Consider the following 18,804-nt stretch of genomic DNA (forward strand, 5'->3'; position numbering starts at 1 on the left):
AATGGAGGGCTCTCCCAGCAGCACCAGCGTCTCTTCTTTGGCTACTGGAAGCCTGGGGAGACCAGCCTGCATACGATAAACATAGTGCTATCTGCCTTTCTAGTTGCCTGCTGTCTTAGTTTAGTATCCAGTTAAGGATTATTTAAATCCTCTTATGTTATTTCACTTACATATATTGTCTTAGTCCTTGGGAAAAAGCAAAGATAGATAATATTAAAGCTTTTATTATAGATGCAATAACTATTAAGCTAGGAAATAAAACTTTTTTTCTTTCTCCCTTCAACATAAATAACCACATAATTAGAAGATACTGTAGAACCTTATTAAGGAAATAGCTATCTCTCTTTTGCCCCTTTTTTTTTTTTTTTTTTTCTCCTAGCTAATACTTTGCTTTGTGGATGAGTTCCTTTGAGAAGTGTATGTTAAATAATAATGCCTTTAAGAATGCTAACAGATTTTTAAACCAAAAAGAAGTGTTGAGAATATGGTACGTTAAATACCAACTAAGAATTTCACTTTGAAGAGTATGTGCTGTTTATAGTGACAAGTCTCATACGGATCCAGTAATATAGCACAAAGTACAATAAACCCAGGGATTTCACAAGTACAGTGTTTTGGTATTACTCTAGTGTGGTGTGCCCTCATGTGGTTATATGAAATATCTACCTTGAATGAGTCAGACACCCTTTGAATTTATTGTCTATTCTACTAAAGAACTGTGACAAAGAAAGACTATTAGCTAAATGGGAGATAGTTTGACTCTAAGTAGATTTTTGGTATTTTTTTCTTGTACAGCTCTCAAATGATGTTTTCCTTAGAGATGAGTACAAATATGCTTGGATTTGATTCAAAAACAGACGTGTGCATTTTGCTTGTCTTGTTTTTCGAGATTTTGAGCATCCACTTACCAATATTTAGGACAAAGTGGCTTAATTTCTGATAGCTTAATACTGATAACTCAAAGTATGGAAATGGAAACTTGTTTGTTGATTTTTTTTTTCTCCCACATAATATATAATACCAGTAGTCTCTTGATATCATTTGGGTAACACAAGACTTAATTCTGTGATAATAATACATAGCTAGCTACTCTACATATCTCACATCATGCGTGTTATGCGTTTGTAAGCTTGACTATTAGTTCTGTATCAGATTTGGAAGGAATTAGAGCTAATGAGGTGCTATGGTTTATTTTTTATTTTTCATAATTCGTGTAGATTGCTAGCAGCTTTTCTTGAGGGCTTTATATCCTTACAGCAAATTGTATGTGATAATGACTTTTCCTGTACTTATGAAAGTAGTGTATCCAAAGTTTTGCCCCAAATTAAAAATTGCTAAAATTGAAGAAAACCATGAAAATACATTCATGGCATCAGTGACATTTACTGTTTTAATTAACAAGGAAAACAACAGATGTCAGCAGGGGTTTTTACACTAGTAATAACTTATTAACTGTGAGATGTTAAATAAAGTTATGGAATGCAAAAAATTAATTCATCCTCAACTACTGCTCAGATGTTGCTAAGACCACTGGACACAGGACTGAAAGTTAAGATTTCTGTCTGCTTTGAGGTCGCTACTTCTTAATGTGTATTCACTGCTTATCGGGTAGACTTTAGCATTCTGATTATTTTTAGCTGAGCTGAGATAAACATCATGTTTTACTGTTTAAGGGAATATTTTTTTGCATTGTAGCCTGTTAACCACGGCTGAGTTGAACAGGGATGATTATTTAGAGCTAGCTAACTTGCCTTTACTGGTTTCAACATTTTAAGTTCTCACATGGATTTGTGATGTTGTCTCACTAGGGCAATGGTAAAGAGAAGGAAGATGGTCACAAGATAACAAGCAGGAAGGATTGGTATCTCCAAATGTTGCTCCAATTAAAATTCAATCTGTGCTATATAAAACCCATAAGCATCCTTGATTTAGAGCTTTGGAAGACTCAAAGGTACGGAGATGCCAAATGCTTTTAGACACCCAGCTCCTGGAGTGTAATTCATAAACTGAAGTTATATGATTAGGTTCCCTGTTCAACACGTGGAGAAGTGAGATGCTTAGGAGTGAGATTTAGAAGATGGCAAGTGGGGGAGATGTCAAACAAAGTGGACTTTTTGAAACTCCAACCCTTTCTGGAATTTATATCCCCACAGAGGGGAGCTTATGTCATATGGTGATTAATAGCAGGTTTGCTTGGAGTTAGTCTAAGTCTTCCTTCAGGGTGAAAAAATGACTCATTCTTCTCTTTTCAATCCCAACCGCACTAGTATTGCAGCCCACCTTCTTGTATAATATTCTAGATGTTAAGTTGTTCACCCTTGAAGGAAGAAGACTTGGTTCACTTCTCTCCTGAGCCTGAGGTACTTCAAAGCCACATTTTTTACCCCACAAGGCAGTTCTGTACCCACCAGTTCACAGCCTGGTCTCTAAGCTATGTAAGGTAGTCATCCTGCTAAAATGATGCCATCATGTGGGGAAGAATTCTTATCCATCTATCCATCTTAGTATAGTCATCAGCTATTCTTATCCATAACGAAGAACTAGATGACAGAAAACGCGTGTTTAGCACAAATCATAAAATTGAATTTTTGAAATGGTACAGCCTAACTTGCTTGCTGTAACCTAAAAAATGAAAATAATGGGAACCTGTGAAATTCTGTACTGCAACTGTGGCAGTTCCACTTGATTGGGAGCAAGCTCTTTTGTGCAATTAGAAGAACCACAGTGAAGTAGAGAGGAGCATCTTAAGTTTTGACTTTTGTTTTTTACTTGCATTGAAGGCATTGAGCAGATTTTTGTAGGAGTCAGATTAAACCAATGCCTTTATTGAATACTGTTTTCTCAAAGTGATAGTAACCCATTGTGTAATTGCTCCAATTAAACATCTGCTTAAGCTTTTCTAGCTTGACAAAAGCTGGAATTATCAAAATTCCTAACAAGATACTAGAAACCTGTATTCAGAAAGGGGGTTATTTAGTTCTTAAAAGAGATTTTACAATCCTAACAGGACAGAGAAGGTTTCTTGTAATTAATGTTCCTTTTTGTACTGCCAGTTCCATGAGATGGTCTTGGTGCCAGTGGCGTTACTAGTTGACAAGTGTCCACGCCACAGTGCGGCTCCGCCATAAATGGCACTAATTGGCATTCTTGTTGTCAGGCTTTACACAGAGGTTGAATGAGCTGTAGCAGTTGAACAATCGTTTCTGTATTTTTAGGGCTTTTCCTGGAGTCACAGTAGAGGCAAGTTGTCTGGCTGGTGTGGGGAAGCTCGAGTCATATACGTGAGGAAGTGAATGCATGCGAAATCTTGAGGAATACAAATCTGCTGTCTTTCATGAGTGGAATATTAACATAATTGCTTTTTCCTGTCTACCAAGTAACTTCTTATATGATGGAGTTGTAAGAAAAGAAGCTGGGATTCATATTGGCCTTCTAAATAGCATCACAGTAGTTTAGCGTCAATTAACAGTAGAACTTTGTTACAAAAGGAGAATTTAAAAATTTTTGCTCCTAATTTATTAAAAATCAGAGTCAAAATATATTTGCAGAGTCATTTTATTAGCTTAATTTATATTGATTCTTGTTTGAATTGTGGGAGAGTCAGTGAAAACATATTGCACGTTTGTATGTCTGTTAAATAAAAGCTAATTTTTCAGGAAGATTTGTAGGAGGAAATAATGGTTGGACTTGATGATCTTCAAGGTCTTTTCCAACCTAGGTGATTCTGTGATTCTGTGAAATAAGGGTGATGGGGAAGTGTTTTGTTTTTGTGTTGTTTTTTTTTTTTTCTTTTTGTTAACAAAACAAGTAGTAGGAAATTCCACAGAGTATTAATACTTGCTGAAGAACCTTAAGATACTTGCTGAAGAACTTTCAAAGTGCCTTATATAATACTCATTCACACCGACTAGGATATAAGCCTCTTCCCATGGTGTGAACACTGATAAGAAAAATATAAATTAACAGTAATGGTGTTGCTATCTCTAAATTACATCCTGTACCTAAAGGTACATCATGTAGGCAGAATAGAAATATGCAAATTTGTTCAGGAATTTGTATTTGGCAGCGGAAACTTGGATGAGAGCAGCTAGCTGTCCTCAAGCTAGATTGGATTAAAATATACTGGCTCCAATCAGTGTTGCCTGAGTTATCTATGTACTTTGCATCCAAAAGGTAGGTGTGTCACTGGCATTTTTGAACATCCTAGCTAATAATTTATACATTAGAGAGAATAGTCTGCTTATTTATGAATTCTTCTAACCAGCAGGTGTTTGCAAACACCGAAGCAACTAGAAGGAGTACAAAAAGACTGGGTTAAAACACTGGAATTCGGTGTGGGTAGTGAAAGTTCTATTTGTCAATGAAAATTTAAATATCTATATATAATAGAAAAAGAATTTCAGTTTTATGAATTATGTAGACAGCTGGGGCTTATTGTGCAGAGATAATTACCAGAGTTAATTATGTAAGCTGTTATGATTTATGGGCTAAGGACAGTGGCAAATTACTTAAGAGAAAATTGAAGAATGATTATTATCACAAAAAGCAGTTATATTAAGGACTGATGTGCTCATCAGAACATCTGTTTTCAAAATTATATTGGTTTAATAGGGAAAAAAACCCAGTTTTTTTATGTAGTACTAGAGAATATGCATATATATGGAAAAAAAACCCCAAGTTAGCTATTTCTCTGATTTTTATGTGAATGAAGAGGTAGTTGTTGAAAGTACTTTCTACTGTATTTTGCTCAATAATATCTTGTAGTTGGATTAGGATTACCTAATGAGCTGCTGTGGAGAGCCGTATCATAAAGTAAGTTTATGGTGTGCAGAGTTGGGAATACATAAAGCAAAGTCCCATGCGTTTTTGCTCTCCTTCTGGATGGTCACAGTGAGGAAGGTCATGAACACAGTGTTCAGGTCTGTTCTCTACTTCATTTTGAGCAAGGAATTGAATGTGATCTTCCTACAGCCATGCCAGTGCTTTAACCCAGAACACAATCTGTTTCTCTTCTAAAGTGTTGTGAAAGGTCTCTGTTTCATACTGCTGCCAAAAGAAACAAAGAAAGAAAACCCAACCCTGAGACAGTTTGGAAAATGAAGTTCTTGTTTTCCAGACAGCTGGAGTGATTTTTTTTCTTTGATGAAACAAACTTCTTTCAGAAACAGGAGGATTTTGAAAAACAACGCTCAAAGGGATACCATTAGTATAACCAGTGAGGCAGTAAGATAGTGCGTTCGAGTGGAAGGGTAGCCTTATATCTAGAAGCAAAAGGTCCCTTACACTAAAATGTCAGGGCTGTCTTTTTTCAGGTCATTGAGTGTTTCCAGCAGCTTGGTGATATATGAGTGTATGAGAAGAGAGGAATAACTTGTAGCTGTTCACATTCAAGAAATGCCACTGGGAAGAACAAATAATATTTACTTGAAAATAGAAGGGACATAGGGGAGAATAGTGAATTTTTTTTGCAAATAATTAATGATCTTTCAGAGAAACCTTTTTATGTTGATTTCACCTGTCATAACCAAACTAAAATATTCATGTGAATGGTTTCATAATGTATATGTTTGCATTGCCATGTTTGATTTACCTGCTTTGGTTTATTAAAAACAAGCAAACAGAAAAATGCTGTCCACCCGCTGAAAAATTCCAACTTCTCTGGTCAACCTGTTCCAGTGTCTCAGCACCCTTGTTGTAAAAAAATTTCTAAAATATATCTCCCCTCTTTCAGTTTAAACCCATTACCCCTCATCCTATCCCTACCCCCCTGATCAAGAGTCCCTCCCCCCTTTCCTGTAGCCCCTTTCAGTCCTGGGAGGCCGCTCTAAGGTCTCCCCGGAGCCTTCTCTTCTCCAGCTGAACCCCCCCAACTCTCTCAGCCTGTCCTCACAGGGGGGTGCTCCAGCCCCCTGAGATTCTTCGTGGCCTCCTCTGGCCCCGCTCGAGCAGGTCCGTGTCCTTCTGATGTTGGTGCCCCCAGAGCTGGACCCAGCACTGCAGGGGGGTCTGATGAGACTGGAGTAGAATCACCACCCTTGACCTGTTGGCTGCACTTCTGATGCAGTCCAGGATGCAGTTGGCTTTCTAGGCTGTAAGTGCACACTGCTGGCTCATACCTAATTTTTCATCCACCGCTACCCCCAAGTCCTTCCCTGAAGAGCTGCTCTCGATGCTTTCATTCCCCAGTTTGTACTGGAAAAATAATAGCAAGGCATCAGTCCTAGGTGAGTGATCAGAGAGAAACCACAAGGATTAGTAATACAGCAAAAAAAAAAAAAAAAAAAAAAAAGGCATATCAATATTTTCCTCAATAAATGTCAAATATAAATATATTTGTATTGTGGTTATGGAAAACCTTGAGTAATACAATTCAAGCAGATACTGAGGAAAGAGAAGGAAGTATTACAGTTCTTAAACTTTTGGCCCATGCCTTAAAAATCTGTAGGGAAGACAGTTTAATTCACAGAGCCAGGAATGTTTTTCTACAAGCTGTAGCTGCTGACTGGGGATTAATTTGATGAGTATGTGATCTAGCTGTATCCCATTTCACTTCTGGCATCCCTGCCCGCACATGACCTCTGCAATAGGGAAATTCATGCTAATAGAATTTTCTGCCTTTAGAAAGACATGCTCACCTTTCTTTTGTGCTGCTGGAGCTGTGTAAGGAAGACTTAATTCAGGATGGGACTGAACTATTAATTAGTGAAGTTCTGTTTTTCCAACAGAGATCTGTGCTAGAACTGTGTGAAGCTTCTTTAATAAAATAAGAGAGCAAGGTTCCCTGGTGTGATCACAAAGCCAGGATCATTATAGGGTTGCCAAATGAGCTTATGGTAATTATCAAGTGATATATTTGATAATTGTACAGAATTTTGGGTGAGGTCTGCATTAATTAGTAACAGAAGCTGATAGAGACATTCTTTCCTTTCTACTAGTATAGGTAGGATAAGATATTTAAAATAAACCAGTTAGCTTTAAAGCCCTGCCAGAAAACTGAGCTGTTCTTGTCTTTTTCCTTTTCCTTTTTTTTTTTTTTTTAACACAAATGCAGTTAAAATCTTGTGGGTAGATACTTCTGAAAAACTCAATCACAGTGTAATAAGATACTTTTTTTCTTTCTATCATGCAATTTATATTAAGTTATAAGTTGATATATGGCTTTTTAGAAAGGGGAAAGTAGTTAATATGCCATGGGTTTTTCTGTCACTGGTATAAGAACTCTTCCTCCCCCCTTCCCCTCTCCCATTACTTTTCTGACCATACTTCCAATTTTGGAAGAGAGTGCTTTCTTAGCATTTCAAACTGGTAATTTAATGTAATTTAAAAGAAGCTGACACAAGGTGGGCAAAATTGCAAGATTCCAGTTTTTGAGTGTTTTTCTTCCTGTAAGGGCTGTGTATTATTCAGAACCCAACCTGTTAGTGCAGAGGCTGGAATCCAGAATTGCCCTTGCCCAAGTGGATGTTCTAACCCCACACTGAGAATGATTCCTCTCCTTGGTTATGGCCTTTTGGTCATATGAGTCTTCTATCTCTTCCTGCATGATGGTCCAACCTCATTTAGAGAGAAGAAAACCCCACCATTCCAGTTAGTGTACAGTTCATTGATTACAATGCTTCCTTGGGAAGTGGGAGATCTCCTTTGCAGCAGGAGGGTCCAAACTTCTTCTTTCCTTTGCTCTTTTATTAGGCCATCATATTAAAATGTACAAAATATTTTAGGGGACCTTGAATAAAATCTGCTTTATAAATGAAAATCATTGTACTTGTACAAATCATTGCATGAGTTTTTCCTTATATCCACTTTGAAGCTCTCTTCACAGAATCACAGAATCATCTAGGTTAGAAAAGACCTTGAAGATCCTCCAGTCCAACCATTAACCTAACACTGACAATTCCCAACTCCACCAGATCCCTCAGCGCTGGGTCAACCCGACTCTTCAACCCCTCCAGGGATGGGGACTCCCCCCCTGCCCTGGGCAGCCCATTCCAACGCCCAACAACCCCTTCTGCAAAGAAATCCTTCCTAAGAGCCAGTCTGACCCTGCCCTGGCGCAGCTTGAGGCCATTCCCTCTTGTCCTGGCGCTGGTTCCTTGGCTCAAGAGACTCCTCCCCCCTCTCTGCACCCTCCTTTCAGGCAGTTGCAGAGGGCCATGAGGTCTCCCCTCAGCCTCCTCCAGACTAAACCCCCCAGTTCCCTCAGCCGCTCCCCATCAGACCTGTGCTCCAGACCCTGCACCAGCTCCGTTGCCCTTCTCTGGACACGCTCGAGTCATTCAATGGCCTTTTTGGAGTGAGGGGCCCAAAACTGAACCCAGTCATCAAGGTTTCAACTTGTGCCTGTCTTTCTTGTATTGTAGGCCCCAAAACTGGACATGATTTTCAAGGTGTGCCAGGGCACGCTGCTGACAGCTTGCTTTCTATGAAGGTCCCTCAGGTCCCTTGAAGCACATTTGCTCCCCAGCCGGTCAGTCCCTCCCCTGCCTTTTGGCCACGGGTTCCTCCTTACTGGTGCAGGACTTTGCACTTGGCCTTGCTGACTTTTATAAGGTTCCTCTGAGGGGCAGCCTTGCCCTGAAGCATGTTGACTGATCCCCCCAGTCTATCATCTTCACCTTGATATAATTGCTGGCACCAGGTCATCTCTGTCCCTAATAGGGAGATGAATTAATCTAAAAATAAGTGCAGAGGAACACAAGACATACTCACTATAAAATTCTTTCAGTAGTACAGTAAGTCCATGACAGTTTTCTCTGACTCAGTGCGTAAGGAAGACAACCATGAACGTTCATAGAATAAGGTTGTCCGCAGGTATAGTAGAGATTTCTAGCTCATGGCACAAGACTAGGAAATTTTGTCCTGTTCTTTGCAAAATATTTACAATTTGGAAAGAGCATATCCACTCATTGAGAGCAGTCACAAAGCTTTCTTTACTATATATGTCACTTCAGCACCCAGAGACTTTCTCATTCACTCAGAAATTGTACTGCAAATGCAGTTTCTGATGCTTGAACTTTTTAGACTTTTTATTCTTATAGACTCACATTATCTAGTTTTGATATGCTGATTACTTTTTGAAACTGTACATTGGGAATAGTCCATGTTGGGTCACATTGTTTTATGTTTACTCCTACGCTTGCAGTGATTGATAAATTCAGAATATGGAGGTTTTTTTGGAAGGGCATTTATTTACATGTGCAAATTATGATATGTGACAGAGATTTCAATTTATACTTTTGTTAAAAGTAGCTGAAAGATGCATATGTTAAATTAAATCTGGGTGCAGTGTGTGCTTTTTTTTTTCCTTAAGGAAACTAACCTCCAGTGTTTGCTGTAAATGAGACTGTGTCTGAAATGGATGCATAGTATTATTTTGATCAAATTAGTTTGGGACCCTGATTCAGCAAAATAATTAGTTTTTTCTATTAAGTTCATTTAATTGGATGTGATATTGAATAATTTTCCAAGCAAATTGGAGTGTCTGGAATAGAGAAATGAAATTAAGTCATAGATAGGAGACATGATGTATACAAGGCCAGAAACTTGAGTGACAATGTTGGGACTAGAATAGATTTCTTCTCTCTGCAGTCCTCAGCAGCAGAACGTGTTACAGCAGGCAATCTTAAGATGTTCCAGTCGTGCACACTGAAGATTATATTGCTTTTCCTTTTCTTTATAGTTTTTATTAATACTTTTTAATTAATTCACATCAGCCATTTCTTCTATCTTAGTATTTTTTTTATTCCTAAGAAATTTGTTTTAATGGAAAAACATTTTATGTCTATCTTAAAATTCCAAACATTTAACTTGATTTTTTTTTTTTTTTTAGTAGATAGTAATGTGAAAGATTTAAGTATTTCTGCTGGTGTTTTCCTAACCTAGAGTGTAAGAAAAAGAAAATTGTCCAGTCAGTCACCAGTCATTTTAATTATTGAAGTTGATTCTATCAACAAAATCAGTAGCTACAGTGTCTCCATTTGCTTTTAAATCTGTTTTAAATATTTACAAACAAAAAAGCACACTACTACAGTTTCATATAGGCCCATGAATATTTCTAGACAGAAGGAGTAACCTATGTAGCTATAAGGGGCATTCATTCACTTTCTTCTTATTGTATTCAATGGAATTTAAATATATATAAAACTGATCTGAGAGTCCAGTTAGACTCAAGATTTGTCCTTCATTTTTTGTGAATGATCTCACCTGTGTGTGCCAGGTACCTCTTTGTAAGGAAAACAAAATTAAAAAAAAAAAAAATCCTAGCATCTGAATGCTGCTCTTTAGATAGCAGTGGGATGTTGCTATTCATGTATTTCATGTCTCTAGATCTTCGTTGTTTAAAATTTCTAAGCTTTTGCTTCAACTCTACAAATCTTTGAGGTACATGGGCAAGCAGTGTTTCTACATCATTTGTGAACTTGTGCTTTCTTGCTGGCACATCTTATATGATTTCATGACTATATTTGAGGCTAAGCTTTTGACATGCTAGAGACTTTTTAATGAAGTTTTTTGTGAGTTTTTTTTTCTTAATGTTAGAAACAAAACAAATTTAGAAAAACAGCAGCAAAACTTTTATGAGGGAGTTGAGATCAAGAAGAATACACCAGCATTTCCTTTTGAAAAAGATTATTTACTTTGGGGGTGCTGTTTTCTACATGTGTACTATAAGAAGTGGTAGCAAAAGTCTCCATCTTCCGTGACAATTAGGAATTTCCTATGCTTTGTGCTACTTCTGGTTTCATAGCAGCTCAGTGTATTAACAAAGGTTTTACACCAGTGCTGGTTCCTCTTCATCTCTAGAACCTGCGCGTGCACGTCTACTCTACGCAGACTCTTGACGGAGAGGTTCTTTACTGAGAAGATTTTGAGCAGTGGTAGACACCTTTATGTGGTTTCTCTGTATGTCTGCATATTAGTCTGCTATGTTAAAAAAAACATTAAAGAAAATGTTACTAACTACTTTATTTTAAATTATAATTATTTCCATATATTTTGGGAAGTTCTGATAAACTTTTCTTATTGTTTTATGGTGGTTTGGAATTGTTTGCCTTTCTGTAGGTGTCCATAATTACATACCAATGTGCTAGGAAGAGCACTATTTAAAGCTGAAACAAATATTTGCTGTGAGAATACTTTCTTTAGAAAGACTCTCACCTTTCTTCCTCTCCCTAAGAAGGGCTCCTTTATCTTTTTTAAATGGATATAGATACATTTTTTTATCTGTTTCTGTTGTAAAAGCATACTATTAAGTTATTTTGAAAACTCCTTAGTTTTATTACAGGTACAGAGAGAAAAAGCTCCCACTATGTGGCCCAAAATAGACCAATATTTCTTTTCTACTTCTTGATTTAATTGCACCTGTGATGTGCCCTTGCAGCTATCTCAGAGCTTGCTGCATAAGGTGCCTGTCTCCTTACTAGTCCCTTCTTGGGAATTCAGCAAGCCACTCTCCATGGTCTGGGTTACAGACACCTGCAATATGTTAGAAAATCTGAATTTTGTTCTTGTCCTCGTGCTTTCTTGAAAAAAACCCAAAAGTGACAACTGATGACCAGCCAGCTCCCATTAAACAAAACTCACATAATTAAAGTCAATGTATGTTCAACCAATTACTAGTTTTCCTTTGCATATTATGTGCTTACCCATTCAAGAACTGGATTTATGCAGGATTTACCTCATACTTACCAGTTTTAGGAGGAAGGCCTCTCTTGTCACTCAACACAGCTGGTGTAAATGAAATCACGATATTGAATTTTCTATCTAAGTACATTTTATTTAAAATTGCCGGGAGATAATTGTGTTATGAGGCTGTATATGAAATGGTTTGTTGGTTCTGCTGAGACCATTGTTGTACTAGTAAATCCAACGTGTAGGAACATTTTGTTAAAGAACACACACACACTCACTATCTCTATAAAAATCCATATTTATGTATACCACCAACATGGTTTTTTGAGATTAACATGGTAAAACATTTATTTGGGATGTATTTTACTAAATTTAACAATCTAATATCAATTTGCTTGTTCTCAATCTGATTTTCTAGGTTCCCTTCCTCGTCAATAATGTCTCATTGACTGACTGTCTCTAGGCATTTATTTATTGTATTTATGACAAAAATCCAATAATTTATTGTATTCTACGGCAACTATGGTCCCTATTCCATTCATTGACTGTGTTAGTTCAGTACTTCTAAATAATCTGACAATAGATGTGTAGCTTTTTTGTAGATAAAGTTAAGTGAAAAGAATCCTGTCTGATAGTTGAATCTTGCACAGAAGGAGCAGACTTGCAGACTTACCATCCAGTAACACTAATTTTGTTGAATTTTAATGGGAAACTTGAAATTTTAGGATACCAAAAGAAGTCTGCAATCCAACTGATTCCTGTGTCTTCGCAGGACTTCAGCAGTTCTGCCAGCTACAACTTCTTTGTGTTTGTGCTATTTCAAACATTTTTTTCGCTATTGACCCCTGCATCTACCTAATAAAGATCTATGACATAGTCTAATTTGACTTAATTTATTGATCACCTTTTCTTTACTTCAGATCTTTTTTCTTCTCTATACTATCTGAATTATTCTGGCAGTCTAGTTCTAGTTTGGTCAATAAGACCAAATAATTAAGATCAAGTTCTGACATTATTCTCTTCATCTTCGGGTCTCCTATGTGAACTTCAGCATATGCCTAAAGAATTTTATTGCCTGCTGTATGTGAAGGCTTTTCTTAGTCATCCCTATGATGTGCTGAACAAATCCATTCTGTTTGCTAAACTTAAGTTAGCTTACAGAGGTAGCCTAGTTTGTTTATTTATAAAATTCTAAAATCCTTAAATAGACAATGATCAACCACAAAAGGATCTTCAGGAAATTTCATGAAGGATAATGTCAAGGGAAAACTAATAAAGCAAATATTATTTCTAAATATAAAATAGGGGAAAAAAACCCCGAAACAACAGATGATAGAAGAATATTACCTTCTTGTAACCAGGCAGACTCCTTCCTGAAAGAAGGCTCTGGATTTTCACCTAACACATCCATGCATATGCATATGGTGTTTTCAAACCTTGATAATATTTTTTCTTTTTTTTTTTTTTTTTTTTTCTTCCATAATCTATAGTTTTTAGATGTGATTTGAAACAAAACCCTATGTCAAAGAGCAAAAAGCATAGCACAAACAGCAATACCCAAAACTCTTTGGTCACAACTACCAAACACCTTGTCAGACTTCTTGTAATAGGGATGGGATGACAGTGAATTTTTATGCTTCGTTTTGAAACATTTTACTTTGTAGTGCACTGTCTTTATTGCAAAGGTTTTAATTTTCTTACGGGAAATTTCTGTGTTAGCACACTGATAGGTCACCTCAACTTCCTGGGTTTGTATCCTGGTTAGGGTGAATTGCATCCCTCAGAATTTTGGATCCATTGCTGGTTTTTTGAGGGATTTAACACCTGATGATACTTGATACAGGATTCCTGTTTTAAAGAAAGATAGCCTTTTACTGGTGGACTGATATAAGATATTTTTGGTCCAGCAAAAAGCTGTGGTATACACTGGGCTGTATTGTTAAGCATTTTGGTTAAAGTTTTTAATCAGTTTATTGACAGCTCAATGAGGAATTCCTTTAGGACATTCTACAAACCTGGAAGCAGATTTTCTTTCTTTTTAAATACTGGGAAGAAAATAGGATCATTTCACTATCTGCTGTTGTCTTCTGCCAATATATTATAAATATACTGGAGCAATACTAAACTGAGTATGTTTAACCTGTATAAGCTTTGCAGCAGCAACTATTCATTCCTTAATGTCTGGAAAACAGCCACAAATTTTTGTCACCACTTGAATGTAACTGACAGTACTTATCTCAAGGGACGACTGCTTTTGAATGGTTTCTGACCCGTACGTGTTAGGTTTTCATTTTATTGGTTTATTTTTTAAAAAAATGAAAAAGAGTGACAAAAATGATGCTTTAGCAGCCCTTCCATACCTGTTTCTTATCTTTTTCTCCTTCAATGCTTGACTGTGATTTGCTTAGCCCAGACTAAATAGAGGTTATAAAGGAAAAACCTTTTTTGAGGTATGTGCTGCCATGCTTTGGATTTTAAAGTGTAAAATTTTATTTATTCAATACGTGTGACCATTACATCACTTCAAGGGTAAAGAAAATAGTGGGGGTATTGAATTAGGTGGCCATCTATTGTGTTATTAATAGTCGAGGAATCGTTCAAACTGACAAAACCCCTTTTTTCTTTCCCAAAGGTAACAACGCTTGTTAACACAAGCAATAAAGGACCATCTGGCAAAAAGAAAGGGCGCTCTAAGAAGGCTCATGTGTTGGCTGCTTCAGTAGAGCAGGCCACTCAAAACTTTTTAGAAAAAGGAGATCAAATTGCTAAAGAGAGCCAGGATCTCAAGGAGGAATTGGTTGCTGCTGTAGAGGATGTACGCAAACAAGGTATGTGGAACAAAATGCTTAATGCTTTATTTGGTGCTTTTCAAAATTTCTTCTGAAATAAGTGTATCAGCTGCTCTGATAATGTAATTCAAACTATGTCCTGTGTTACCGTATATCTGTAAGATGGCAAATAAGTATTAAAATAGCTACACTTTCATGAATGGTGAGGAGTATAAAGAATGTTCTAACTTTGGTAAGACATGTGGTTTTTCTTTTTCATTTTGGTTGTTCTGTCACCAAATAGTAAACTCCAATATTACTTAGCAGCCATGCTGCCCAGTCCCAAAGCTTCTTGTTTAATTTTCAACTTGCTTTTTAATCTGCTGTGTAACAAAATGACTCTTCACGTTGCTAAATTTTAGCAGCGGTTTAAAGCCTGTGGATGCAAATATAGAATTAGGATTACGGTGCATACCTTTCTGAACAATCTAACAATATCAGCCGAATAGTACAATAATATAGAATTACTCATGTTTTCATGTATATATTGAGATATATAGAAAGATTATCGAAGTGATAAACGTTAACATTGGTTTCTATGCTGCATAGGTTAAACTGCAAGTTTTAAGATATGCAGTGTTCCAAAAAAATGCCTAGTTGGGCCTGGGACTCAAGTGTGGGATAGTAACATTTTCTTTACTGGCAGAAATAATCCTGGTTTTGTAGAATTTAAGTTTAAATTGGTATTATAAGAAAACTTCCAAATAAGGCTTCGAAATGTTAAAAATATGGATATCTATGATGTTATGGATATCATCTGGCAATTTTCCTTCAAAAGGTAAAATGTATATTGGATGCTTTCATGTTTACATGTGTGGTAGGGGAGAAATATGTTTTCAATATATGCCCATAACAAAACTTATGCTTTTTATTGACTTTGATTGTAATTACCTTCATTACAGCAGAATTAAGTACCTTTCAGGTTTTTTCAATTGCAAATCCTATAATCTGAAGGTACCATCTGCCAGTATCATCAGTCCTGGGTTTTAGAACAAGACTGACAGATCTCCAACTGAGATTTCCAGAGGAGTCTAAAGGTCTTGGGTATCAAATACTGATTTTCAGTGAGTTAGTCCCCCAGCACTCATACGATATTTTTTTCAGTTTGTTAAAATTGGACTCAAATGATTATAGGAGCAGGCAGGGTTAAAATCTTGTATACATCAACAGTGATTAGTGAATATTCCAGTCTGTTCTATCCTGAGGCTATTTCTTCCTCCTACCCAATATACGTATATTTGGTTTTGCTGTTTTCCTGTTCCTATGTGGTTTGTTTTTTTTAAATATTCGGTTGCCAGTACATTAGAATAAGTCACATATTTGCTGTATACACTATATAAAGTGTTATGCCAGTATTCTGGTGTTTTGGGGTTTTTTTGTTTGTTTGTTGGTTTTTTTTTTTTTTTTTGGTGGGTTTTTGTTGTTGTTGAGTTTTTTGTAGTCTTATTTTAGAATTTTAGTGCAGATGCCTGGTTGTTCTGCCATTCAGTTTCAGTTGTCAACTACTTCAGTTTTGCATTGCTTACATTACTTATTTTGTGTTAGGCCAACTTGTAGCACAGCATCTTCAGCGCTGACACGAGTGCCCTTGTTTCCTCTGAATTTACAGCTCTCTCCCCTTGGGGCTGCGCTGCTGACTCAGTTTTTCTAGCTTCTCCCAAGGAGCCTTCTACTGAGTTAGTCATCAACCTGAAAAGTTGCATGCTCTCTGATCTAGGCAAATGTACCCTGTTCATTAGCATGGCATTGGAGCTTCTTATTATCTTTTTCATTAGAGCTTTGTATTAGTTAACAGTGGTTTCTTTGTAGATTTTGGCTTTGTAAAGCTAGAGGCATCTGAGAGGATTTGCTGTGGAGAGTTTTGGTTTTCTTCTTGACTGACTTTTTCATTAATAATAAGCCTTTCATTGTTTGGTTTTTTTTTTTTTTTTTTCATCTGTATTTAAAAAAAAAAACAACGATGCAGGAAGCAGAGAGGAAAAAAGATCTTAAACAGTATTACGCAGAATGATACAGGCATTCATCTTTTGGCAACGCTGCAGGCTAGAAAATAGTCTGTCAGAAAAGTGGAGCAGCTTTTTTGGGTCTGTACAACATGAGTCCATAATTAGGAAAGCCGGAGACACCAAACACCATTATTAGCACACATGAGCTGCATAAACTAGACCAGCCTTGGTGCAATGTGAAATGATATGTTTAGCTCAGTGACATAAAGAGCTGCATTAATGAACTGAGGCTGTGTTTTGCCAGAGTATTGCTAGTTGATTTTCTGGCAAAATTCCAGCTTGGATAATTACAACGTCAACCTAAAAATGTCTCCTGCAGTTACAGCTGCCTCTGGTGTGCTCCTCATTTCCTGCCCCATATTGCTGTATACTATTATATTCTACTATATACAGTTGTTGCAATTTATCCTGGAGTGAGTTGCTTTCCATTGATAGGTACAAAATGAATGTACTGTGTCGTTTGCAAAATAGTTTGGAATGAACATGAGTGTAAAGAATATATAGCTATAAGATGCTTGTTACTTTAATAATGTGGAGGGGTAAAATATATTTGGATAGCTGTATGGAAGTGTGATGATTGACAGTTTTGATTTACAAAGTTGAGTTCTAAAAAAACAACTAAGAGTAAGAAGATAAGATTTTTTTTTAGTGTGGTTTTATTTTTTTTTTTTATTTCACATAATTTTATGAAAAGGAATAAATATTTTATGCATAAAGCTCATAACTCTCTATCTATGAGTGTATGTATGTACCCCATAGTAATTCCATAATAGGAATACTTTAGCCTCATAGGTCTTAAAAATAGCAAAATAGTGAAAATAAGCTTTAGTTCAAAACCATCTAAGTGAAATTATCCAATTGCCATGCCATTGAATACTTTGCTCTGTGGGTATCTTTTATTCCTGTGTTGTGAGAGCTGTGTAAAAGATCTCCCAGATGGGGGATAAATGAGACCTAGGAAATACTGATGTTTGTTGTTCACGTCATCTTACATTAGAGACGAGGGAAAGCAGACAGTGTTCTGCTTTCTAGTTTTGGGAGGAGTGAGATTTTTGTGTATTTTTTTGATTATAGTAACCCTAAGAAAATTGCAAAGCCTGAGAACTGCAGGGAAGTGAAGAACAACTCCTAAGAAATACAGTGTGGGGAGGGGAATGGATGGTAATGTTCCCATAGCATAGGTGTTTAAAGGCAACTGATCCATTACTGATCATTAAAGAAGGAAATGTGCTGTGGAACAGACATTCAGGTTGTGATTCACACAAAAATTTACAGAAAACTGCCAGTCCATTGGTCTCAGGTTTGATTAAATTTATTAAGAAACAGTCTAGGGTGCTGAGGAAAGCAAGGTGGAAATAAATTATATTTATGTAAATCTATTAAATGACGTAGCCAATGTCTATCTTGTAGGTATGTGCTTGTGGCTGCCTGATCTTAGTGTAATTTTCCTAGAAATTTTCTGCCATATAGCTAAAACTTCCACTCAAACCATGATTTAGTCTAGCAGCAGTGGTTAGATTTTAAAGTTTTGCTTTTCAAGGAAGGTAGATACAACTTCACACTGTAGTCTGAAATTTATACTTCAGTCAAGAGACAGAAAAGACCTGGGTTTTTTTGTGTTTGAAGACAGCGTAATCTTGAGGTAGACTTAATTTTTTGATCATGCAGATTTATGCATATTGTGTAAAAAGAATATGATTCATGACTGTCAGTAAGCTTGAAAGTATGTATCAACATCTGACTTGCAAAAATGACTTCAACTTTCTTGGTGACTTTTTTGCTCTGTGATGGAACATACTAAAAGTAGTATTTTTAATGCTTTACTTCAATACTTCTAACTGCCTAGTTTTTAAAACTTTTTAAATGAAGATTTTAAACTAAGCTCTGTGAAAGGCCTTCTTCCTTGCTGTGTACTCTTGTCTTCAGTTACCTTGGGAGAAAAGCAGAGAATCTGCACATCTCAGGTGGTGAGATCAAACTCCAAAATATCCATACATAAGATGCTGGTTGTTTTTATAATAATTTATAATGCTATTTAACCTCATTTAAACTCTTCGGATTTCAATGACAGCAGTATGACATGGAGAGAGATTCTGTCTTGATAGTTGTAATGTCACATACACTGTCACTTACAACTGTCTCAGTTTTGTGTTCCCAGAGACTACAGAACTCTTAGCCAAATGCACAGCATTCTTTGAGTCTTAAAGCAGTACCCCAGCTCAGCTGGCAATTTGTATTTTAGGAAACTTTTTCTGGTTGTACAATTTTCTTTCAGTTAGACCTTGTTAGACCAACAGTTCCTTCCTAAAACCCAGTCCTCGCAGTTCCGTGTTATTAAGACT

General features: G+C 36.6%; 1 protein-coding gene across 3 annotated transcripts in view; it reads left to right on the forward strand.

Moving 5' to 3' along the window:
• Positions 1 to 18,804, forward strand: part of CTNNA2 (catenin alpha 2) — a 522,682-nt gene that overhangs the window by 89,166 nt on the left and 414,712 nt on the right. For all 3 annotated transcript variants that reach the window (XM_074821833.1, XM_074821829.1, XM_074821830.1), the window contains exon 3: positions 14,261 to 14,456. In XM_074821833.1, the coding sequence (XP_074677934.1) occupies positions 14,261 to 14,456 (196 nt within the window). The remainder of the gene's footprint in view (positions 1 to 14,260; positions 14,457 to 18,804) is intronic.

Source organism: Strix aluco, chromosome 4 (genome assembly GCF_031877795.1).
Source record: "Strix aluco isolate bStrAlu1 chromosome 4, bStrAlu1.hap1, whole genome shotgun sequence".
NCBI classification, from domain to species: Eukaryota; Metazoa; Chordata; class Aves; order Strigiformes; family Strigidae; genus Strix; species Strix aluco.